We start from the raw sequence: 25828 nt of genomic DNA, 5'->3' as shown, positions 1-25828 counted from the left end.
TTAAAAAATGATAATGGTAAAATTTAAAATCACTAAAAAACTCAATACTTAAATATAAAAGATGTGAATATCTTACGGAGAACACTGTATTTGCATATAGATTATTTTTATCTCTTTCTTGTTTCTAACTTCGATAACTTCAAATCAGTATTGATTCATGAAAATTTTGTTTGTCTAAAATATTGTAGGGGAATAGAGATACTTATTCAGTCGACTCGTGTTATAACGACCCTGTGATAGAACGACCAACATGATATAACGACCCTGTGAAGGAGTCCCAATTCACATCCATAAAAGATAACGTTATTTTACTCTTGCTATAACGACCGTAAAAAAGGTCAACTCCTAATATAACGACCCTCTCTGAATTTGAACACCGCTCTTTTCTAACTTCCTATTGGAAAGTGGGGTTGAATGGTTGACCTTGAACAAGCACACATATGTTAAGTCCTCTTAACATGTTACTTCAACAAATTAATGCACATCAAAAAATTAATGTCTTCGTCTAATGAAGCCTCGTTTATGTTCCTCGGTTTACTCTTCTTTATAATACTGCAGATTATGTACATAAAAAAAANTTGACTTTCATTTAAGGTTAACTTTTTATTTCTGTAATAGGGGCCGTTCAAAAAGTACGTACACAAAAATGGAGAAATTTTAAACCCCTCCCCCCCTTTCGTACATTACTGTACATAAGATCTTACTCGCCCCCCTTAGAGTACGTACATTTTATTAGTCTACCCCCCTTTTTCATAAAAATTAAAATAATTATGTTTTAAATAAAATTAAATATTTACTTAAGGAGTGTGTAGGATAAAGTCAAATTTAAATTTGGTGTATGTTTATAAAGTACGTACTTTGTATAATACCTCCCCCCCTCCCCATCGTACAAAACCGTACATAATAGCAAATCCCCTCCCCCCCTTCGGGATGTACGTACTTTTTGAACGGCCCCTTGCAGGGTGCGTAGTTTTTTTAGAAAGTGCTTAAAGCTGCTTGTTTTTGATTTACGTTTCTTTAAAGGTGCTTTTTTTTATTTGAGGTTTGTAAAAAATGTTTAATTTTCTATCGTTTAAAAAGAGATTTTTTTTATCTGCCATATCGGTAGTCGTTCTAAATTGCAAAAAATGCATGATTTTCATTATTTTCTCTGCATTATTTGTCAGAAACTTGTTATTTTATCATGATTATGTAAAGTTTTTGAAAATAATTTTGAATTTTATTCAATTTATGTTTATAAATTAAGAACTTTAAAAGGATAGAAAAAAATAATTTTTATTACTGTGCAGATCCTAATTATGATTTTTTTTTTTTTTCTTTTTGGTTTTGAAAAATTTGTCTATGCAACCTGTATTCTTCTTCTAACATAAGCTTTTATGTTCCTTTTTCTAGTATTTTGTACTGAATTCAATTATGTTTAATTTTTTTTTTTTTAAAGTTTTTGTTTATTTTAGCAAAACAGTTCATTTTAATGCCTTATTTTGAATGTATTTTACTCTTCTTTGCAAAAATTAAGCTATTAAATACGATACAGATATTTCGATTCCATTAGAATTACGATTCACGTTTTTATTTAACTTTCAAAAAAACTTTCACTCAACTTCCTTCGTTCTTCTATTTCGATTCCATTAGAATTACGATTCACGTTTTTATTTAACTTTCAAAAAAACTTTCACTCAACTTTGAAAAGTTGTTTCAAAATAGAAATTTTAAAGGATCAATGTGTGAAAAATTCATTAAAATTTGGAGATAAGAGTTATTAAAAAGTATTTCACTTCAAAGGTAGTCTTTAATTCTTATAAAAGAGTTCTATTGTGACAAAGTCGAAAATTATTAAACGATATTCAAAAAAGAATAAACGAAACAACTTGTAGTTCACCAAATATAAGGTAGGGGAAGGTGGAACTAAAGGGATAAAAAAAAATTACAATTTATCGTTTGCTTAGTTGCATCAGAAATTCGCTGTAACCTTGACTCTCACTCTCGATTATTAGATTCGTGTTGTATTAACCTCACGTTTGTTGAGAAAGTTAATTGAAAGTTCAGGTTTGTACTAAGTTTATTTGTATTCGTTACTTCCATCTGTAAGGACCTTGTAATAACTTTTTGACGTTTCTTGTTCAAATTAGCTTTTTTGTGTTGCGGGTGATGAAATAATATGGCGATAAAATATTTCAGAATATGAAATTAATCAGAAATATAAAAATGGGAGAAGAAATATAAGAATGGGAAATATAAAAATGGGAAAGTTTCCGAAATCTAATCTTTTTTTTTGTTTCGTTACAAAGGTGATAATGAAGAAATGTTCTCCAAGTAATTTGCACCTATCATCAATAATTCTTCTTTTTTTTAAAAAATAATTTACTTGGAAAATTTGTTAATAAATAAATACACAAATAATACACATACAAAAAATATACACTTTGAATCATATCCGTTAAAAATGTACAATCGAACATCTATTCATAGATATCAGTTTTAGCCTAACGCTAATCACAAAATAATATAATAATTCATTATATAATTATTGACAAATTGTCTCCTAATCTTTAACATTCATTAACAGATTGAGCATGAAAAACATAACTATGATTTCATTTATTCAGTGATAAGTTTTAATAATTAAATAATAATTTTAATCTTTTTAGTAAGGAATGTTAACTATTTTAAATAACACTGAGTACTGAAATGATAATGAAGAGCTTGGTGGAAGAACCGGCTAAGTGGCATTTTTAGAAATATTGAAATTCTTCATCTAATTTAAATAAATATATAACATTTATTTACATTGTTAAATCTATTAATTCTGACTCAGACCCAGTTAAGTGACATTATTTAAGTTCGGATAATAAGATCGGTTAAGTGACTTGGCGACTAATAGTCAACGACTAGAAAATCACTCATCAAACGAATTCTGAAGTTATTCTGGTGAAAATTAAAGAAACTGAAACAGCAGCTTCATACATAAAGTAGGAATTTAGATTCTTTTACAAATCAATAAATGAAAAAGAAAAAACAATAACCCTTAAATGACTTCGTATAGTTTTGTTTTGTTTTTAATTCGCAATACAGTTTCAGACACACTGCCCAGTTGATGCATTTAATTTTGTTTCATAAGCAAAATCGCGTTGAAAATAAATTCTGTTTTGTGCTTATCCCCGTGTGCAGAATCACGGCGACATTGTCGCAGATCGTTACAGAGTTCTGGCAGAAGGAATTTATTAAAAGTTTTTTTTATTTAATAATAATATTATTGAAATACTATTGTTAAAAGTATCTTGCAGAAATATATTAGTACTAGAGAGTTGGTCGCAGGAAGCCCAAAAAGATTCTGCCGCAGGGGTGCTAATGCACCTTTTTTAGTATATTATTATTGTTACTAGCTTAAAACTCTCTTCTTTCGGGTTGAAATAAAACTGATTAATAAAAAAAGGGAAAAAAACAGTAATGATACTACAAAATCATTCACAAAACTGAAAGAGATTTATTGAGAAATCGAAAATCATGTATAAAGCTGTTAAATACGTTTTTAAAAAGTGCTTAATTTTCCCTTTTGCAAAATGAGGTTTTTCCTTTACCATGGTTTTCGTTTCGAATTAAGCAAAAAGACACAGTACACATTGTTCTATTCACCGTTTTCATAATTAATTCAACCCCAATCTATTTCGGCGTAAGTATATAACAGTTTTTCTGAAGTACATAACAGTTTTTTCTGTTCAAGTATATAAATCTCTTATAAGATCAATTTTAACATATGCTTGTGAAACCTGGACCATATCTTGTACGGATGAGGCTATGTTGGGTACCTTTGAAAGAGAAATCTTGAGAAGTATTTTTGGAGGAATTCAAAAAATTGGTGCGTGGCTTAGAGGATTAAATCTAGAGCTTTATCACTCATATAATGAACCTGACATTATTAACTTTATTAAACGAAAAAGTATAAAATGAGCAGGCCACGTTATCAGAATGGACGAAGACCGTACCACAAGCCAGATCAGTTCAGTTTCAAAGTTTTCAATGCCAGATCAGTTGGTACACAAAAAAGAGGTAGGCAGAATTTGAGATGGATAGGGGGTCTAGAGAAAGACCTTTTGGTTTTAAAAACAAAAAATTGGAAAACACTAGCAAAAAAAAAATGGTTAGCCTGGAAAACACTTCTTGAGAAGGCCAAGGCCCACCCTGGGCTGTCGAGTCATTGATGATGATGATGATTTGTTTTTATAGACGTTTTTATGATGACGCGGCAGTTAACGGGGTTTCTATTAGATATTAATCTTCACTTTTCCCCTGAAAATACAGTAATTGGAAAACTTAAATGTTTAGCTTTAAAAATTTTCGTTCAAAAATCAAGTTAAATCTTCTTTTTTTCTGTTTTTCTTTTGTATCATTGCTTTTATAGGCGTTTTTAAGAAGTACACTTATTTCTAAGAATTAAGAGGATTTTTTTTTTATCTTAGATATTTCTAAATACCTAATTATCTTTATTATCTTAAACATTTCTGTTTAAGTTTCTTCCCCTTTACACCAGAATAATGCAGCTTTAATTTGACTGTTTTTCAATATGTAAAAAAAATTATTATATAAAAAATATTTATGATTGATTTTTTTTTTTTAAATGTCGCCATAAGTAATGTCATATAAGTTTAACCTCCACTCTACCCTGAACTTCATAGGGAGCAATTTGGAGTTTCGTATGGGTTTTTTTAATTGCCCTTAGGTTTCACGTAATTGACTACATTTTTATTTTTGATTTTTAATTTATCTAACCTTCAGGCTAATATCATTATTATTATATTTATGGAAAGGAAGAGAGAAAACGAAATCTCAGACATTGTAGAATATCGATTGATATCAGTTTAATTTTGTGCGTTAGGGGCCGTTCAAAAAGTACGTACATCCCGAAGGGGGGGGGAGGGGATTCGCTATTTTGTACGGTTTTGTACGATGGGGAGGAGGGGTGGTATTATACAAAGTACGTACACTATAAGCATACACCAAATTTAAATTTGACTTTTTCCTACACACTCCTTAAATAAATATTTAATTTTATTTAAAACAGAATTATTTTAATTTTTATGAAAAAGGGGGGTAGACTAATAAAATGTACGTACTCTAAGGGGGGGGGAGTAAGACCTTATGTACGGTAATGTACGAAGGGGGGGGGAGGGGTTTAAAATTTCTCCATTTTTGTGTACGTACTTTTTGAACGGCCCCTTATAATATCTTCATTCAGCTGCAATTAAAAATTCTAAACAATTCATTTGCATATTAGGGAAGTTGTAAGGAATTAAAATGATTATTACTGTTAGCACACGATATGAAAATGAATTTAAGATTATAGGGCATTTCATATTCTATTTCTAAAAGGAATAAAGAGGGATAGACTGAAATGACTACTATATAGTATTTTTCGTAATTTTTTTTCCACTTTGAATCGAGTGATTAATATTTTAGAAGTTATTTGGGTTAAATGCTTAAAAAATACAACGTTTTACCTATTTACGCATCCAACATTGATATCTAGGCAAGTGATTTATCCTTACCTATAGTTTGTGTAAGGTAAGAACTCCCCTAGCTATTCGTCTGGTTCTTCGGTCTATTGCTTTAGCCCTCGAGTGAAGAGAAGCTAACCTTCCTGAAATGCGCTATTGTTTCCATAGCAGCAGACAGCCTCAGACTTTGGCGGGGGGAGTTCTTACCGTAGACAAACTATATATCATTATGCTAAATCGAATGAAGATGAACCAAGTTGTCAGATTTAATAGTTCAGTAACCATAAAATTTTAAGAGATTCCATGTGTACATAGTACAATTTTTGACTTGTACCAATTTACTGAACTAACATTGCTATCTAGATAATTGAGGCATTGCTTCTCATGTAATGTTTTACTCTAAATCCAATAAAACCAAAATTCAGTCCCTTGAACTAATAGTTTAGAAGAAATGAGGGTTTCACGTATGAAATATACAATTTTTGACTTTTTACTCATAAAATATTTTTCACATCAAAACTAATCTTATCTCTAAAATAATTTTTAACTTTTTTTTTTTAGACGAAAAGAGATTTAAGTAAGAAACGAATAGGAATATAAGAAATAATTTAGCCTATGACATACAAAAAAAAATAAAATCCCCCTTAACTGCTAACCGCAGCTGATTCTTTATTTTAACTCTATCGTTGAAGCGAATGTGGATGAAGGAAACGTACTAGAACTAGACTTTTTTTTTAACTCAAAAATTTTTGTAAAGTTTTATTTTCGTCCCGTGTTTATGTAATCATTCATTCTTTTCTTCAACATCTTCTGACAGTAAGGCATAATTTATTCTTCCTGTTTTATTTTTTTTCCCCAATCTCGTTCGTTTATTTACGAATTTTCCCCTCTTGTGTTCAAAATCAGGTTATTTTATTTTTTGCAGGTGTTGTGTCTATGCGGATGTAACTGTTTTTTTTTCTCCTTTCCTTTCGGTTGAACTCAGACAAACGTATTCAAATTTTAAGTAAATTCATGAAAGACTATCAAATTGATAATGACCATTATAATGTAAGCGTAGTAGAAAAATTAATAGGTTTAATTGTTTCATAAACTTTTCTGAATGTAAATGTGTTTTTTTTTTTTTAACTCATCCTATTTAATGTCATACGTTTCAATAATCAATTATTCTTTTCTCCATTTAAGTTGAGTTGTTTGTATTGACGGATCTGAACTTCGTTACAAATTATGTATAAGACGAATAATATATCTTTGAAACGAAATAATAAACTTAACCTGCTTTTTTTTATAACCGTCGTTGAACAGCCGACCCAATTTTTCGGTTTACGAAACTCCGTAGCCTTGTAATTTTGAGCTAATCCAAAAGACAAGGAAACTCCTGGATCAGTACCCCCTGAGGCATGATTTGTTATGGGAACGTGGAGGACTTAGTGACTCGACAGATTTAACGTGCATGGGTCACCATTTACTACACGGGAATCGAACTCACGACCTCTTGGACATGGGCCTAACGCCCTACCAACCAGGCTATCCCGGCTCTGACCAGCTTTATTAAGACCTCAGTGGTAAAAGAGGATAGCCAACCTAACCCATGATCCGTCTACAACTGAGGATATTTTTCATCAGCACTGTGGTCGGTGCAAGCCGAATGCGGAATTCGTATCGACCAGTCGTCGCTGGGATTCGAACCCGGTTCACCTCAGAGGAAGGCTAGCGCGTTATTCCCTGAGTCATCGCGGCTCTTCTCAATAACTTTAGTAACTTGAAATAAAAAATTAACGCCTGCCTAAAGTATGCAGCAAAAAGAAAGAAAAAAAAATACCATCATTCGCCCGGTTTCTTGGGTTATTCATCCACTTTTACTTCGAGGTTAATATCTTCCTTACCTGTACTTTGTATGATTCTTTATCGCCTTTCGAGATCATCGCCAACAAAACCAATTATTTTTATTTTTTTAAAAGCCGGATGCTACTTAGGCATAGTATGAAATAATCGTCCTGATGAGGTTATTATGTAAATGATGTGCATGTTACTGTGAATGACCGAAATCGGTGGTTGTTGACTTTCACCGATGAATGTTGACAGTCAAATTAGTCGCTTTGGTGAATTTCCGAAATATTTGTTACTTTATTACATATATTAATTTATTCGTGGATATAATTACATTTATTCGATATTTTAATACTTCTGACGATAGATTAGAACAAACATCAGTGTTTGGAGTATCGGGCAAATATATACCGAACAATGGCACTTGACTTCAAAAAAACATCAGTGTAGGGTATACCGGGCAGTGACACTTGACCTTAAAAGAACATCAGTGTAGGGTATACCGTGCAAATGTATACCGAGCAGTGGCACTTGACCTTAAAGAAACAGTGTAGGATATACCGGGCAATGGCACTTAACCAGACCTAGTATGACTAGACCTTTGGTAAATGTCCGAAATATATACTAGGTCTAGTGCCACTTTTGCTGTAGCTTAAATATTTAAAAAAAAAAAAAAGCGTTTGAATCAATTTTAAACTGATGGCGAAATTATTGCTTTAAAATTAAAAAAAGTAATAATAAAAACTGCGCCAGATAAGAGTAATTGAAGTAGTTGCTTTATACAGCGCATGTGCGGAAAAAATTTTTAAAAAAAATTATCCAGGTGCATCTAAAAGTGGATGAATATCCCAAGACACCCATTCGCCCCCTTACTGGCCATCGCCTCTTTTTGTCTTGTGCCACACCACACCCCATCCTTACCACTTTTTAGTTCCTGGAAATACGCATCAAAACATTAACTTCTGTTTATATTTTAATTAAACGTTTGTCAAGTTGTATGGTAATGAATTTCCTTGTAAGGAATCTTTAAATAGGTTAAATTTAAACACTAATTTCAATCCAAATATATTTTTTTCTTTTTTCAATTTATTTAAAAGGGTTTTATTTAGTTATTATCGTCTGATATGACATTTTTTAATGACTTTTTCTGTCCATCTTTTTCATATGTGGCTATGACTTCGTTTGCTAAATTATTTACGAAAAACAACTCCTCAAAGAGTAGGCTGATTTTGTTTCTCTGCTGAAAGACAGATGGAACGGGAATAAAAAGGCAGGTCCAGTTTTTCCGTCTTTGGGCAGCACCCGTACCAAATGACCATGAAGCTGAAAGGGGAATAAAAAAAAATCATAAATTAACCCCTAAAAGTAGTAATTCAGAAAAAAAGTTTAAAAGAAATTATTGAAGAATAAAATTTATTTGAAAAAGTATTAATTACAAAAGGCAAATCAAATGCAAAAGAAAGAAAAATTAAAGGTAGAATAAACAATGAAAGAATACAGAGATAAATAAAGCTGAGAGCAGCAGTTGCAGAAATTATAACCGTAATATTTTTTTATAATTAAGAGGCTTACTTTTTCCAGAGTTTTCATTCTGATATAGAAGTTTAAAAAACAAGTCTGAAATTGAATCTGTTATACATTCTTTTTTTAAAAAATTATTTTTAAAACATACGTTATAATATCTATATTATTAAGAAAGAGGGAAAACAAGGAAAAAAATATTTTTTAAGGGAGATAATACGTGGATACGTTTATTTTTATAATATAATATTAATAACACTTTTTAAAACTAAGAAAAATATTTTTTTAAATAACAATTTAGAAACGAAGTCTTTATAAAGGTACTTTTTACGCAAAAAGTGGCCACCAATAAATTTATCTTTTGTGGCCAGTGGCCATCAGATGCATTTCTCAGTCTTGCCCTTTAACTTTTATTTAATTAGAACAATTTTGTATTTTGTTAGAAATATTTGTTTTTATAGTATTTATTTAGTTTTGTTCTTTTCTTAAATGGCTGTAGAAATTGTAAACATAAATGGTCTATGGTGATGCATAGTGTCATAATTTTAGAAAAAATTGGAATAATTTTGTTTTATATGAATTTATGAAATTAGAATAATTTTAGAATTTTTTTTAAAGATATATTATAGAATTACAGCATATTTAAGGTCAGTTTTTAAAACTATTATAACTGCTTTTTTCGTGTATGAATATTAGATCAACAGTTATTTAGGGTGTTTCGTTTTATAATTTTTCGTGTACTGTACTATACATCGTTACTAAAATATGTTATGACATTAAATCATGATTTATTTTAATAATTAATCGATAGCGTTAAATTTCCGATTAAACTAATAATCTCTTTTAAGGGATTTGTCTAGTAATTGAAGTATGGAATCACGTTTTACCTACATGTTACTCCTTTTATTAATGGGACTCCCAGTCGATCGGTTTTGGTTTCAAAAAAATGTGTGGGTTTTCGTTAAAAAAGAAAAAAAATAATATAACATTGCAACCAAATATCGCATGAAACAATTCATTATTCAAATTATACAATCCTTGATGCCATTTGGAAATGTGAACGTCATCTCTTTAAATATTATCTACGTTTCTCTTTTACCTAATAAGCCTTTATTGCCTAGAAATAGCGATATGAAAACACAACTACGTTTAAATAAAATACACAATGTAAAAGATTCAGGAAGACAGATGTCAACAAAGTAGTTGAAGTCTTGCCCACGTGATCAAGCGCCCGTTGCCAGATTCCTTGCGCGAGGTAACAAACAAACTGAACTGAGTCAAGGTCAGGTATATTTTATGGACGTTGTGAGTTGCATCGTCTGTTTTTGTTGCTAACATCATAATCGTCATTACGGGAGGCGTTCCTTTTAAAATGTGAAAATAAATTGTAGCTTGTTGGAAAACAATGCTTACCGATAACGCTGCCGAAATTTTTTTTTGAAGTAGCCGATTTATATTAATGACTCCTTATTTGTATACAGTATGTGTTATCGGTTGAAGTTGTAGGACTGCCAGTCTTTTTTTAGTTTGTTTGTCTGGTTCTGCCTCTCTCTAATTACCCCTCCCCTTTCTCCATATTTACTCTCTCAAAATGAGGACAGTTAATCTGTTTGTAAATATTTTTTGTGTTCTCTAAATTATCGAACTTCGGTTTATTCCAAAACTACACGTTTAAAAACATTGGAAGTCGCGCTATTTTCCTTGTTTTAAAGACCAAGATCTCCATTTAAAGTAGAAATTCTTTTCTAATTGGTAACTTTTTAGGATTATCTAGCTTTTTTCGAATGGGTAGCCCCATAACAACGAAGAATAGTTGAGACCCGAAGTGAAAATAAAAAAAATGAATAAGGAAAAATCGGTTATTTACTGCAACTTGCAACGGGGACTTATATTCACTACGCGTATCAATAATATAATTTGCTTACGTATAGCAACAAAAAGTAACTGAGTTACCCAAATAAGTGTAGGAGTGAATCTAAGAATGCGTAAATCAATTAATCACTAAATCGATGTGTATGAGCGTGTATCGATGAATTAGAAAGTCATAAAATGATTGAATTAAGAAATGAAATGCACATATCAACGAACACTTGTACTGAGCAAATCAATCTGAATCAATGAACCAGTAGGTGTGTGAATCACTAAAACAGCAAATAAACAAATCACTTATTCTTCTCCTTGCTTATTCATTAATTCTATGTCTAACTGATTCGTTGACCTGCTGATTCAATGTTTTGATGTTTTATTTATTTGTTGACCATCTACCTCGCTCATTCTTTTTTAAATCGCTGATTTGCTATTCAACACACTGCTTTATTGATTCGCTTACTCATCAATTCGCTGATTCGTTTTGTTCTACGCAAACAATATTCGTGTAATTTTACATGTATGCTAAGTAATGATTGATACTGGGTTCGGTTACTTACTGCAATAAGAACGCGTTTTCACGTGATTCGATTTCTTACTGCAATGAGAACGCGTTTTCACGGAAAGGTGCAGCAGGGTGCGTAGTGTTTAAAAAAAGTGCTTTAAGGTGCTTATTTTGATTTGTTTTTTATAAGTCCTTAAAGGTGCTATTTTTTAATTCGGGGTTTGTAAAAAGTGCTTAATTTTCTGCCTTTAACAAAGATATTTTTTCTTTGCCTTCTCGATTGTCGTTCTAAACTATTTTCTGCGTGATTTTCTCAATTTTCTCTGCAATATTTATCAGAAACTAGTTATTTTATCTTGATTATGTAAATGTGAATTTTATTGATTTTATGTTTATAAGTTAAGAACTTTAAACGATAGGAAAAAAATAATTTTTATTACTGCACAGATCTTAATTATAATTTATTAATTTTTTTTAGTTGGTGATTAAAAATATTTTTTGATTGCTTAAAAAGTACTTATTTTTTTGTTGAAAAATCTGGCTGCGCACACTGAATAATTACGCCTAACAACGAAATTCCAACTACAATTATCAATTACGATCATATTGCTAGTATTATCGTTAACGATATTTTCGCAAGTGTAGAGGAATTTTATTTCAGTAACGAAAAAATATACCCTTGTAAATACAATATAGTTAGTTAGTGCGAAAATATTATGCGATATACCGTAAAATACAGGTATTTATTATGTTGTGTCGCCATATTAAAATTTCGATAGCGTCCAGCATTCCTCTTAATGTTCCCTTTTTATATTCACACAAGCAAGTAAACATTACCTTGATGTGTCAAGGTTATGTAAACGAGGAATTATTTTTTTTTTCTCTTTGATTCATAACAGTTTTCCGAATAAAAATAATCTCATCTTCTCTCAGATTTTTCTTGTCAAGCAGGAGGGGGGGGGGGGGCTGAAGTAGAGAAGAAAAACAGTCTGCAGTTGGTGATGGTTAAATTATGTTGTTTACGAATCGGTTGCCAATTCAAACAAGACAGTTCAACTTTGTTGCAGTTTTTATTTAAATTTGTTGCTCTTTCATGTAGATCTTTTTGCTATGCATATCAAAAGAGTGCGCTTTTTATTTAAAATTATATAAAATTCAAATTAAACCAAAAACTTGAAGTACCAAGAATTCTAAAACGAGATTTTGGTTTTAAAAAAAGATGTGAAATTAAAAGAATTTTTTTTTCCTTNTTTTTTTTTTTTTTTTTTTTTTTTTTTTTTTTTTTTTTTTTTTTTTTTTTTTTTTTTATAATTAAATTTAGCAAGAATTTTTATAACTGACTGAAAATCTAGTTTTGTCTTTGTAAAATACTAATAATAATGTCTCAAATTTATTGATAAATCTAAATTAAAATGCTGACAAAAAGTCATAAAGCAATGTGAATGTTCAAGAATATCATCTTTTCGGTTTGTGGTATAAATCAAAATCGCCTGTTGTATAAATAAACCAAATTTATCAGAGAATGAATAAATAAAATAATTNTACGTGTTGGCCAAAGAAAATTAATAAGTTTTTCTTTTTTAGATGAATAAAAAAATTTTTAAATGCTTTAAAAAATAATTTTACTTCTTACCATTATTTTTTATTATTTTTCATATTTTCTCAATATTTTAACATATAAGTTCTAAATGTAGATAAAACATGGAAAAAATTACAGAACAATGAAAAAAGGGGTAAAGAAAAATAATAAAAAATTAACATTTTGAACTTATTTTATGAGTTCTATTTACTTGCAGCTTATGCACGATAAATAAAACTTATTGATTTTCTTTTTGTCTTTTTTTTTGTATTTATTTATCATGCTATATATATATATATATATACACACACACACAAAAAAACCCGCCCCGCGGTTTTCCGCAGTAAGAAAACCGTAATCTATTGTTTAATGTCATAAATTATACAAAAACGTAAGCAAACATTTTAGGAAACTAAATATTTACTCGTCTGCACCAAAATTATAGGAATTTAATGAACAACTCTTTAATGAACTGTCTTGCTAACTGTAATATTTCAAGTTTAAATCAACTTAAAAAAAGAAATTATCGAGCCTTGTAATCGCAGAGCATTATCATATTTAAAAAATAAAAAGTTTGAGATAATTTCAGTCAATTGAATGCATACATTTTAATGATAAAGAACGTAAATGAAAAAAACTGCGATCAACTTCAACGTTACCGGTTCTTAACACATTGAGTAATAATAACATTACTGCAATCGAAATAAAGTTTATTTTCAGTTCAAGTGAAAATGTCAAGGTATGTTTAGAAAAACTGGTCTGTTTACTATTGTTTTTTCATTATTCTGTTCTTTTCAATAGTCCTAGTTTACTGATTTGTTGATATTGAAAAGCTTAATAACTTCATCAATTTCTATAACTGTTTGTAAACAAGCGTCTCGGCATGACGTCATCGTGTGATATGACACGCTTATCGTTTGGCAGAGCCAAAGAACATTCTTGTATGTTCTATTTGTTGTTTGTTTGTTTGTTTATATCCTGGATTTCAAGTTATTTTGTTTTATTTAAGCAGCAGTTGCTACAGTTTTTCGACTTAGTAGAAACATTTATTTTCCTATCGTCTGGGTTTTTCCTCACTCGTTTTTTTATTATTTATTTATTCATTATTCATTTTTTTTTCCTTCTGAAATGTATGTTAGGTCAATATGAATCTATTAAATCCCGTTTGTTTTTACACAATAATTGCGTGTTTGTGTTTAACACGTACATGAATTAAGTATAATTACTCATTTTTTTATAGCATGATGAGAAAATAAATTCTGGATCAGTAAAATGAAGAAGAAAAAAAAACGAATTAAAGAAAATTATCTCACCTGAATTATTAATTATTCATGAATTTATAATGAGGGTTATAAAGAATTGTTTAAATATGTTAACATGGTTTGAGGAATTTCCGATTTTGGCTGTAATAATAGGTTTGCAGTTTTATGATTAGCAAACAACTAACTTCTTTTATTAACCTAAAACAAGTTTATTTTATCAGTTGACCAGATAGTGTTTGCTATTTTTCCTGCAAATAGACAGCGTTGCTACTTGTGTTAAATAATTTAATGTATTTTTACACATACATACATAGCACAATAAAGACAAAAAGGAATAAACGAAGAAAGAGAAAAACCAGGAAGTTAAGAAAGTTTTATTTACTGCTCATAAGCTGCAAGTATATGAACTCATGAAATTAGTTTTAAAAATAATAGAAAACTTGGAAAATAATTGAGATTAATGAAAAGAGAAGAAATAAAAATTATTAAATAGTCGGAAAACAAATTATTGAAAAGGTATCTTGTCATCAAGCTCCACTTTTTTGCTTTGGCTATACTTATGCAATATTAGAAAGCACTCCTTTTTGCAGATATATTAGTGTGAGCTGATAACGAGATTATATCTTTTTAACAATTTGTTTTTTTTTGTGGCTTTTTTATAATTTTTTTAAATAAATTCTTTTTTTTAAATATTTTTTAAGCATATTTTTATGTTAATAATTTTTCTTCTCTTTTCATTAATCTTTATTATTTTCCATATTTTCTCTAATTTTTAAATTTTTTAGATATATTGCAAAAAACTTATTATTTTAATTACAAAAATTTTTGCTTATAAAAACTGAATCATTTCCTAACAAAGAAAGAAGAGCAACGCTCTGAAATAGTTTTTTATCTATACAATCAAAACACATAAAAATTCTTTATATTTTCTATCGAGCTGAATAGTGTTAAGCGCCACCTTTATTTCGTTCGAGAGAGCCCCCAACATCCGTATTCAATATGTATCGTGTTTGACTACATCGCGTATTACACAATAACATCGCATTCAATAATTACCGTAATCTACAATACAGTGAGACCTGTTTTTGTGCGGTCCTTTTTTATGCGATTCTGTTTTTGTGCGATTGGTTTTATGCGATTTTATTTTTGTGCGATTTTTTTTGTGCGAATTATTTTTATGCGGTATATGAATCTTAACGGCGTTAGCACCAGTTTAATGTTTCCTATCAATGTGCATATGCATGTTGTGGACGAACTCTGATTACGTGGTCTCCTTGACAACGATGTATCTGAACTTCGCGATGCTCTGTTTATTTACTTTCATTAGTTCATTTATTATCGTCAACTCCATTTTCTCTTCTGTTTAAAATTTATTCTGCGCTAAACAAGTTGAAGTAAATCAGTAAAAAATCGTTTGCTGTGTTAAAATACTTAGTATTTTAAAATTAAACCGTTATTTTTATTTTGTAAATTCTCGTCTGCGTGTATCTCAAATACTATACGCTTCGTATTCAGAGTTTTATACACGATTCATTAGATTAAGGATTCATTTTATAGTGAGATTAAAGGTAAAAAAATTAATTACTTTTGTTTCTATTTATATGTAGTTTTTATGATTTTTATTTTATTTTATCTGATCACTGACTTTATGGTACCAAAAAACAAATCAATTGAAATCCTATCTTCAAGCGATTTTCAACCAATTCATTCCAAGAAGATGCGCGTTTTGGATTACGACGAGTAGCAGCAAACTATTTAATGTATAATTTGAAAACTTCTACATGTATATGTACAATGAAGAATTAAATATTTTTAAAATTTCTTTAGGTCTAATTTAATTATTTAATTTTATTGAAAGCATTCTCTTATCTATTTCATAAATCATTGATGTATTTTCTGAGTCCGACTTTTTTTATGCGGTCCCTATCAACCGCATAAAAAAAGTTTTTGGTGGTATATGGTACAAACTTGTTTATTACATGTCAGAATTTATAAAATTTTCGAATTTTTTTTTGTGCGATTTCTTTTATGCGGTCCCTATCCACCGCACAAAAAAAGGTTTTACTGTATTTGCTACATCATCTTAATATGTTGTTGATAATGATCGCGATGTTATCGCAGTCATAGTTAAAGTTTTTAATAAGAACCTTGATATCATCGTAATCAGTACGTATTGTTATCGTTAATGATCGTGATATTGCGGTAGCTAGTGATCTGTGTAAATCTGAATCTGGCGTTGTTTCTACGTGTTGGTAAACTTTCCTTTGTGATCCTTTTACTGATTTAAATACTAAACGATAAATTGCTGATTTTGTTATTTATACCTCTATCTTATCGAAATATTATTTTTTAAATTACAGTATTAACACAGCCATGTATTAAGTAGTAACTATTTGTGTTACTAATGTATATTATTTTTTATTACAGGTGTATAATTAGATTTCCGAGTACAAATATCAAAATAGTATTTCAGTCACTGATTGATGAGGGAAGTCCAACCAGACCAACTCATGAATTGATTGTTCCAAAGCCTATGGCACCATTACGAATAAAAATTCCGGAACCCGATATACCAAGTATCATCAATAATAATGATCGATTTATAAGTCCAGCTCCATCCCCTACAGGTACAATAAGGTTTGTGTGCATTATTTCTAAACATTTCATTGAATTAATTATTTTTATGTCATGAATGTTTTCCTGGAAGAAAAAAAAACTTCTTGATTCAATTACTCCTTATTCTTGGAGTCCCAATGAATATAAATTTTCCCGGAATGTATATTTTCTCATAATCAGGGAATGTATATTTACTCATAATCAAGGATCTACAGAAATTCCAAATATTCAGAGCCAGAACCAATTGTAAGGAGTCAATACTTCGAAAAATCGCAGGCATGTGATTCTTCCGTGACACAATTTATGTTCTGAAAATATTTTCTGGGAGTTCGTCAAATCTAAATTTTAAAATTTGTAACTTACTCAAAATCTCGTTAATGAGACATTTATTCCACCCTATCCTCTTTTTCTTTTCTTTAAAAGAAAAGTTCTAATTTCTTCATAACATTCACGCTCTACAATCTTTTTTTCACAGATTTGTTAGAGAAAAACACAACTTCGGTTAAACTTCGAGGGGGAAAAAATCCCTAATAACTTCTGCAAGAATTAATGAATTATCAAAGCAAACATATAGGTATATATAATTGATTATCTAAAAAGTAGTTTCGAAATGGCAACATTTAAATAATCGTTTGCTGGAATTTTTTTTTATTTTTAAACTTAGCTATTCACATTAAGCTATTCACATTAGCTATTCACAAACTAATCAGTAGCTATTTTGTTGCAAATTCCGATTTGCAACGGAATAACTATTTTAGCACTGTGAAATAGGTTTTCTCTTTTTTATTTTACAATTAGATTGAATTTATTTTTAACAGACATTTACTTAGACATTTCGAATTCACGCATTTCAGGAATCACTTTCTGACACGCTCGCTACCATTGTAATTCCGTGTTTGGATCTTTTTTAGTCAGTTAATTTATTCAGTCATTATTTTCAGTTAATGCAATTGATTTTCTCATAGTTTTTAAAATTCCGATATTATTAGATACGCAAAATTTGAATTTCGCATTTGAGTAACCATTTTTTGATGCACTCAATTTGGATCGATATCATCGTAAATCTGTGCGGTCTTTTGATCATTTTATCGGCTAATATTGATACAAATTATCTCAATGTTTTATTTTTTCTAAAAATCTTTATTCATCATTATTCGCACATGCAAATTTCAATTCGTACACTTATTAAAGCGACGATAACACTGTATTTTTGATCGACTTTTTCAGTTATTGCTAATGATATCCTCCTGGTCTCTTAAATCCGGATATTTTCATACGATATTTAAAAAAAACCAAATTCGAATCGCGCATTGAAGTAAATACTTTTTGAAGCGTCCGATTTGCGCTAAATCCATGTGACGTTTGCGATCGATTTTTTATTTATTTATTATTATTATTTTTGCTGTTATTGCCATTGCATGATTTTTTAAAATCCTGTTATTATTATGATGCGGGAAATAGGGCACCTGAGTATTCACTAATTTATGCGATAATTATATCTTTTTTTTCTGTCAATTCTTCAGCAGCTTTCACAACTGATTTTTGCAGGTTTTTAAAAATCTCAATATTTTTAACAGGATATTGAACAAAACGTAAATTTAATTAACCCCTTCTTGATGTGTCTGTATCCACGTCATTTAGTCATAAATACAAGTGATTTTATCATCAATCTTTTTTCATTTATTGCCATGGCAATGATTTTTATTATTATTATTTTTTTTTAATGCAATAGGAAAAGGGAGAATTTGAATTTTTTTTTCAATGTAAATAAATTATTTTATGTGTTTATAAGAAAAAAATTTATTAAGAAAAAATGTTTTCTTCCTCTCTTTAAATTTTATACATCTTGCTTTTCTTTTAAATGAGTTTTTTATTTATCTTCTATGTAAAAGAAGAAAAAATTAAGTACTAAAAAAATTACACAGCAAGGGGAAAAAAATTAGATAATTTATCCTACCAGCAATCACATACCTGGATTTTTAGGATAAAAGGGATTAAAAAATATTACGCTTTACAAAAATATTAAATGCCAACTGCATTTTTTTTTCCATCTAGAATTTGTAGCCCCCTGCAAATAAAAATAGGAAATATTTTTTTGGAAAAGCATGAAATGCAATAGCATTCTTAAGCAAAAAAAAAATAAAGGATGTCTGTCTTCATTTAATTATCTAATTGAACAAGTAGATAATTAATTTTAATTTAATAATTTTATTATTGGAATTTTAAATATGTGCAGAGAATGGATACAACCTTTCAAGGAGAACTGACTTTGTAATTTAAAAAAAAGAAAATTACATGCTTTGATTCAAAAATTAAAGAAATAACTTCCTTCTTGGAGCGAATTATCTTTTAAAATTCTAGCTGCAGCAGGCCAGTCATTGGGAATTTTTTTAATTTGGAAATAAGAACAAAAAAAATCAGGAGTATTTCTTTCCTTTCCAATGAACTAGAAAAGTATCTTTAGAATATTATTCTGCAGAAAAAACGAAGAAAATTTATTTGCTTTTGTATTTTTTCAGCTATTTTATTACTTTAATTCTTTCATTACTCTGTTTTTTAAATTTAAAATCTATAAATATGAAGATGCAGAGTATATCAGTTTTAGTTATACCTATCATTTCAATTAATGTTATTGTACTTTTTAAATTTATTGGGTTATTTTGCCTAGAAAATAGTAACTTTGTTAAGTTATGAAAAATTCTTGAAATTAGTCATGAATTTGAAAATCTGAAATGTAGCAGAAACCCTGTATATGTGTGTACTATACATATAAAAACTGTATATATATAATAATTTTAATGAAGAATATTTTCAACAAGTTACTTTTTATTGCAGTGCTGCCAATTCTTGTCCAGCCAGTCCTCGTGGCGGTTTAAGCCGCCGTAATATAACCAATGAGCTTCAGATGGTGGCTGCATATGCGGCTGTTGCTGCTGTCTCCAATAATAAACCTGAACAAAAGACACTTTCTTTCAGCAACGAATATTCCACTAATAATGGAGCAGCAACTATAAAAGATGACAAACCACCCTATTCATATGCTCAATTAATTGTACAAGCTATATCTTCTGTGCCAGACAGGCAATTGACTCTTAGTGGAATATATTCATACATTACTACAAATTATCCTTTTTACAGAACGGCTGACAGAAGCTGGCAGGTGAGTCCATGAGAATTAATAAAGTATATTTAAACATTTCAAGCTATTTACCTTTTATCAAATAAGTGCATTAGCATAATGCTAATGCACTTATTCTATATCACATTCTATATATATTCTCTATTACATTCTTATTCTCTATTACATTCTTATTCTCTATCATTAAATATAACCAATTGCTTACAATGAAACTTATTAGCTGTAAAGTCGCTAACAGTTTTAATGTTTCTGCATGGTTGCGACTCCCCAGGGAAAACTTGGAAATTGCAGGGTTCTTATTTTCGTCTTTTAACCCCTTAACTGCTGAGTAAAATTAACGTGATTCACTACCCAGTGCCACCGTTTTTCGCTCAAGTGCACTTTCTTACACAGTGTTTTGGTGGGGGGAAATGATGCACGCTTTGCAATTTAAAAACAGTTTAATTTTACAAGACAAGAAAAAGGAAAGAAACAAAATACAAAATTTAAATTAAATAATAAAAATACAATATAAAAGATGTTAAAACTTAGCTGTTGTATGATGAATCCTGAAACATGGTTGGACACATAAAAACTTCACATTCATCGCACTGATAGCGGGATTCATGACAAAATTTTTTTCTTGAACAAACAGCACATTTTCGCGATGCATTTTTCTTTGAAGACGTTGCTGGAAAGAATAAAAAGCACCAAATACATACGGGAAACAAAAGCGAAAAAAAAAAAACGGACCTTACTCAAATAAATACACACAAGCAATTAATACGATATCACTTTTCCATAACATCTTTTTCCCAGTCCCCCTCCTCCGAAATTAGTAATACATTCGCAAAGCAAACACTTTGAAGGCCATTTTACTGCATTCTGAAGTAGGGGGTGTAGTTCTATTTATAGCAGCGCAATGCAAAGCATCGTACTTCGGGAAAGCGTATATATACGCCTGCGGCAGTTAACGCATCGTCTGGCCGAGACGTATATATACGCCCGTGGCAGTTAAGAGGTCTTTTAAAAGTGGTGACCACTCACGGAATATTTATGGATTATATTTCGGCTATACTAAATTATTTCAATTATTATAGCTTTATTTGTTTTAAGTATGTTAAGCTGTTTCCAGGGCCCGACTTAGCCTAATTGGGGTCTGGGCCAAAATCTTCTTTGGGGGCCTCCTTCTGCTTCACTACTTCAGTAGGGAAGAACTGAACTTAATGGAGGTATTTAAAATTTTCTCCTCATTATAGATAAACAGGGTGATTCTAAAAAGATGGGCAAAATTTTAGGAAGTGATAGAACACACCCAAGCAAACAATTTTTATCAAAGAATGCATAGTCGAAAACAAAACGCAAAACCGCTAGAGGGCGTCGAAATTTGTACTTATAAAAGCAAATTTAATGGCATGTGATTACAACAAGTGTTCAAAACAGTGGCCGGCAGCGGCTATGCACGCAGTACAACGGCGAAGAAAAGATAAGCGAGCATTCTGAAACACACCAGGCATATCACGAGCTTTCCTTGCAGCGGCCGAAAGCTTGGGGACAAGTTCTGCAGATTCAATAGGAGTCTCATACATAAGAGCCTTCCGCTGTCCCTACAAAAAGCCAGTTATTTTTTTAATATTTTTAGACTTTATAGCACTCGAATCAGCAGCTTTTATGTATAAATCGTGACGAAAAATTTTCATACGAGCTCTTCTTCTTCCCATAACATGCAAATAATAACTCGCAACAGGAATGGAGCTTTCACGTTTGCATCAAACAACTTTCCAAATGCGCCAGCACTTTTGCGTTTTGTGTTCGACCATGCATTCTTTGATAAAAATTGTTTGCTTGGGTGTATACTACTATCACTTCCTAAAATTTTGCCCATCTTTAGAATCACCCTGTGTAACAAAAAAATTGACTAAAACCTAAAATAGCTATAAAGTGCTCCCCCCCTTTAATGGTCAGGCGGAATATCGTTCTGTCCATTTTATTGATTTTCTGACAATTCTATGTCCATCATGCCGAATGCAATTTTGTTATTGTTAATATTGTCATCCAGCTGCGAAAGATTTGTGTCCTTGCTGACATCAGGGCAGAATTCAGCTGAGTTTTCGCATTTACGATGGCTCACTTTAGCCAATCAGAAACCTGTATTTTTGACAATATATCGCATTTTGCTGTATGTAAAAATGCAGGATTTTGATTGACCAAATTTGTCCATCATAATTGCAAAAATGTAGCTGAATTCCGCCCATAGAAAGCTATGAATTTATGAAATATGGATTAATGAAGAAGCAAACATAAAACTGACAGATTTTTCACTGTACTGATATTTTGTTTTAAAAAAAGTTTATTAAGGAAGGAAACGTAAAATGAACTTTCTATTTGATTTGGGGGGGCTCACTCTGATGTGTGGGCCCAGGGCAACTGCCCCGTATGCCCCTGCCTTAGTCAGGCTCTGGCTGTTTCTTATTTCTTTATGTTTTTCCAGCAATTAAAACTAGTTTAGCTAGACTTATATAGGTTAATCAAGAGCAATCCAGTGTGTTTTAAATTTAAAAAAAAAATCTAATAGAAATTAACTATGTTTATATAAAAATAATTAAGAACATTTTACTACTTCATTTCTTACTGCAGTATCTTAAATTTAGAAATTGTGAGCAAACGTGTAAATGATGTTAAGAACAAAACTTATCTGTAACTGTAATTTTTAAAAAAATATTTTTTTTAATAATTTTATAGGTAGAAATAGCAAAAATTTTTAAAAAGACAGTAATTTAACTGTGCTAAATTAAACAAGCCTGTTTCGCAAACATTTTATCAATTTCTTTGAATTAAGTAATGTGTATTTTTCTTCATTCTGCCCCTTTATTGCCTTTTTGTTATAATTTGTCAGTTATTTTATTTACTCATTGATAATGATTTTTTTTCTAATTTTTGAATTATCTTATAAAATGAATAATAATTTTGGGTAATTCTAAATAAAAACGAAAGTTTATGCATCAATTCATTTTTACACATGGACACATCCAGGTAGTACCAGGGGAAACTCCAGGCATACCAGGTGCCCTTGAAAATCTTCCTTTTTATAAATTGTGTTAAAAAGACTAAGAAACAACATTGTTGTATAAATTTTCTAAAATATATTCTACGGTATAAAGTTTGTATTTTGTTTTTCTTTCTATAAATAGTGATTGATTACCATGCAAACAACAATAATTGAAATAGTTTATCACCAGGAGAACTTAAAAAGGCACCAAAATCTAATTTTCTAGATAATCAACCATAGTGCATAGCTTTTTTAAAAAGTGCTTAAAGGGGCTTATTTTCAATTTTTGGTGTTAAAAATTCCTCAAAGGTGCTTTTTTTATTGGGGTTTTTTCAAAAGTGCTGAATTTTCCCTTTCCAAAAATGCTATTTTCGAAAACAGAATGTCTATTTTCGCTATGTATTATGCAAAAGTGTGCTTTTCACATTGTTCTTTACAACATTTTCACTGTTCATTCAACCACAATTTATTTCGGTGTACCGTCCGTCGTTAGCATATGATAAGCAATCATTTTACATGCTTGATGAAATACTTGCAAGTCTGCATGTGCGTCTGCTAAGCTGGGTTCGGTGAGATTATTGCACTCTTATGTGCAACTCTGCTGCATTTTGCTTAATATTCTCAAAGTAATAAAATTCCGTTAATAAATTTTTTTTTTTTAGAATTCCATCCGACATAATTTATCCCTCAACCGTTATTTCATGAAAGTGCCAAGATCACAGGAAGAACCGGGTAAAGGATCATTTTGGAGGATCGACCCTTCTTCTGAAGCAAAACTAGTGGAACAAGCATTTAGAAAACGTAGGCAAAGAGGCGTGCCATGCTTTAGAACACCTTATGGAGGGCTGTCGTCTCGGTAACTCTTATTTGCACTCTATGTCGTTTTATATATTAATGTTATGTATTTATTTCTATATAATTTTTAAACATTTTGAAGCTTGTTTAATTTAATTTTAAAAAATTTGGTTTATACGGATGGTATTTCTTATAGTTAATCAGAACGTGTTTCTAAATCTTAAGAATAGGACATATTTTTATAAGAATAGGATATAAATTTGTTCTGACTTATCTTTACTTATTTCAATTTTATGTGGTAAAAGTTTTCTTTTAATTGCTACATGAATGCTTTTTTAAAAATTCTTAATTTCTCTCTGATAGAATCAGAGTTGGCAAGGTTTAGGACCGAATTGAATAAACCACAGTTTAAACCGTCTTGTCCAAAACCCTTTTATTCAAAATATGTCACAATTTAAAAAAAATATTGTGAAAAATAAAGGGTTAATTTTTGAACGGGAAACATGAAGACAAGTTTTTGTTTTATTAATTATTACTTTTAATATTGCATTATTTATCCTTATACAAAAACATAATTTATCAGTATTAAAAGCATAATTATTCGTATTTAAGGGTATTCACTTTTGTTGTTCATTGATTTGCAGAGATTAATAAGTTTTGAATCTTTGCCTGCTATTTTCCTTTAATGAGTTAAAGCAAATTGCATAAAAAGTATCAAATATTTATTAATACATGGACATTGTCCACAGATTCTGCAAAAAACTTCTTTTTTAAATGAATGAATATATCTGCCATATTTAAGGAAATAATATCATATTTCTGTAACTTCACAGTGCTATGTCCTCAATATCATTTGTCTCTGATTGAAACCTTGTCATGCTGTTGTAAATATGACTATTCAAATTGAACTTCTGTTCGTCTGCAGCAATATTTACGATACATAGTTGCCAACCTTACCAGATTTTGCCAGTTTCTACTGTTTTAATTAAAATTCTCCTGATTTTAGTACATTTTAGAAAATTCCCTAAAATTGAATAAGTTTCCTAAAGAAAATCCCTATTGAAATAGAATTTTTGTATAGATTATTGCTTGTTTGAATATTTAAATAAGTATTACCAATACATGATGAAGTGAATCTCATTTATAGAAATCAGTTCAAAACTTTTTTTGTTCTAACATGTTCAGTTTATTTTTATTCCGAACTCTCTTTTAAATTAATTAAAAAAATCTTTTAACTATCTTTGATGAATTAAATGCCTATCAATATTCGAAATTTTGTGTAAACATAATACATAATATTTCAAGTATGTTTTAATGTCTATCATAACTGTAAAATTTCCTATGTGTGAAAGGTTTAGTACATTACAGGGTTGGGTTTTTGCCGTCAAAAACTGGTTTTTGGCATGACAGTGGTAAAAACCGTGTTTTTACCAGTAAAAACTGTCAAAAACCTACTGTTTTCTTTAATTTATGGCATATAGCGGACATTATATTATTTTCACTTAATTGCCTTTATAAATGAATGTTGTAAACAATTGCTATTGATTTTGCAACTATATACATGTATTCTTACAGAAGGATATACATTCATACAGAAATATTGTAATATACTTATTGAAAATAGTGATACTTAACTTTTATCATTATAGCTTGATTTGCAAAGGATTCAAAATTTTGCACTTCTTAATTGTTAGAGATAAACAAACAAACAAAAAAAACTTGGAACTATTAATAAATTCAAGAACTAAAAAGAAGAATTTAAAATTTGGCATTTCTTAAATATTAGAAATAAGCTTAACAAAACTTTCAAAACTTGTAACTACTAACAAACTCTAAGTCAGGAATGACTTGACATTCTTCAGTAATGTAATATGCCAAACAAAATGATGCTTGGAAATGTTGAAAATTTTGTTTAGTATCCTAATATTTTACTTCAAATAGTATGATTTGATATAATCATGTTGGGAAAATGCAAAAATCTGCTCGTAAATATCTTTTAACAACTATTTTTCTAATTGTATTGCCTAAAAATGATTTAATTTTAAATCATAAGCAGTTAAACTCAAATTAAAATACAATTTTATCAAAACTATGGGTTTTTGACATGACGGTAAAAACCATGGTATAAACCGATAAAAACCGTCATGTGTCAAAAACTTGCCAACCCTGGTACATTATGCAACAATTATCATAAA

General features: G+C 29.9%; 1 protein-coding gene across 2 annotated transcripts in view; it reads left to right on the top strand.

Annotated features, from left to right (window-relative positions):
• LOC107443000 (forkhead box protein K1) overlaps positions 1–25828 on the top strand; it is a 48371-nt gene that overhangs the window by 9115 nt on the left and 13428 nt on the right. For both annotated transcript variants that reach the window (XM_043051744.2, XM_043051743.2), the window contains exons 2-4: positions 16483–16692; positions 19507–19831; positions 23501–23694. In XM_043051744.2, coding sequence (XP_042907678.1) covers positions 16483–16692; positions 19507–19831; positions 23501–23694 — 729 coding nt within the window. The remainder of the gene's footprint in view (positions 1–16482; positions 16693–19506; positions 19832–23500; positions 23695–25828) is intronic.

The sequence above is a fragment of the Parasteatoda tepidariorum genome, chromosome 9 (assembly GCF_043381705.1).
Source record: "Parasteatoda tepidariorum isolate YZ-2023 chromosome 9, CAS_Ptep_4.0, whole genome shotgun sequence".
Classification (NCBI taxonomy): Eukaryota; Metazoa; Arthropoda; class Arachnida; order Araneae; family Theridiidae; genus Parasteatoda; species Parasteatoda tepidariorum.
The sequence above is the reverse complement of the archived record's forward strand: the minus strand, read 5'-3'. Positions and strand labels throughout refer to the sequence as shown.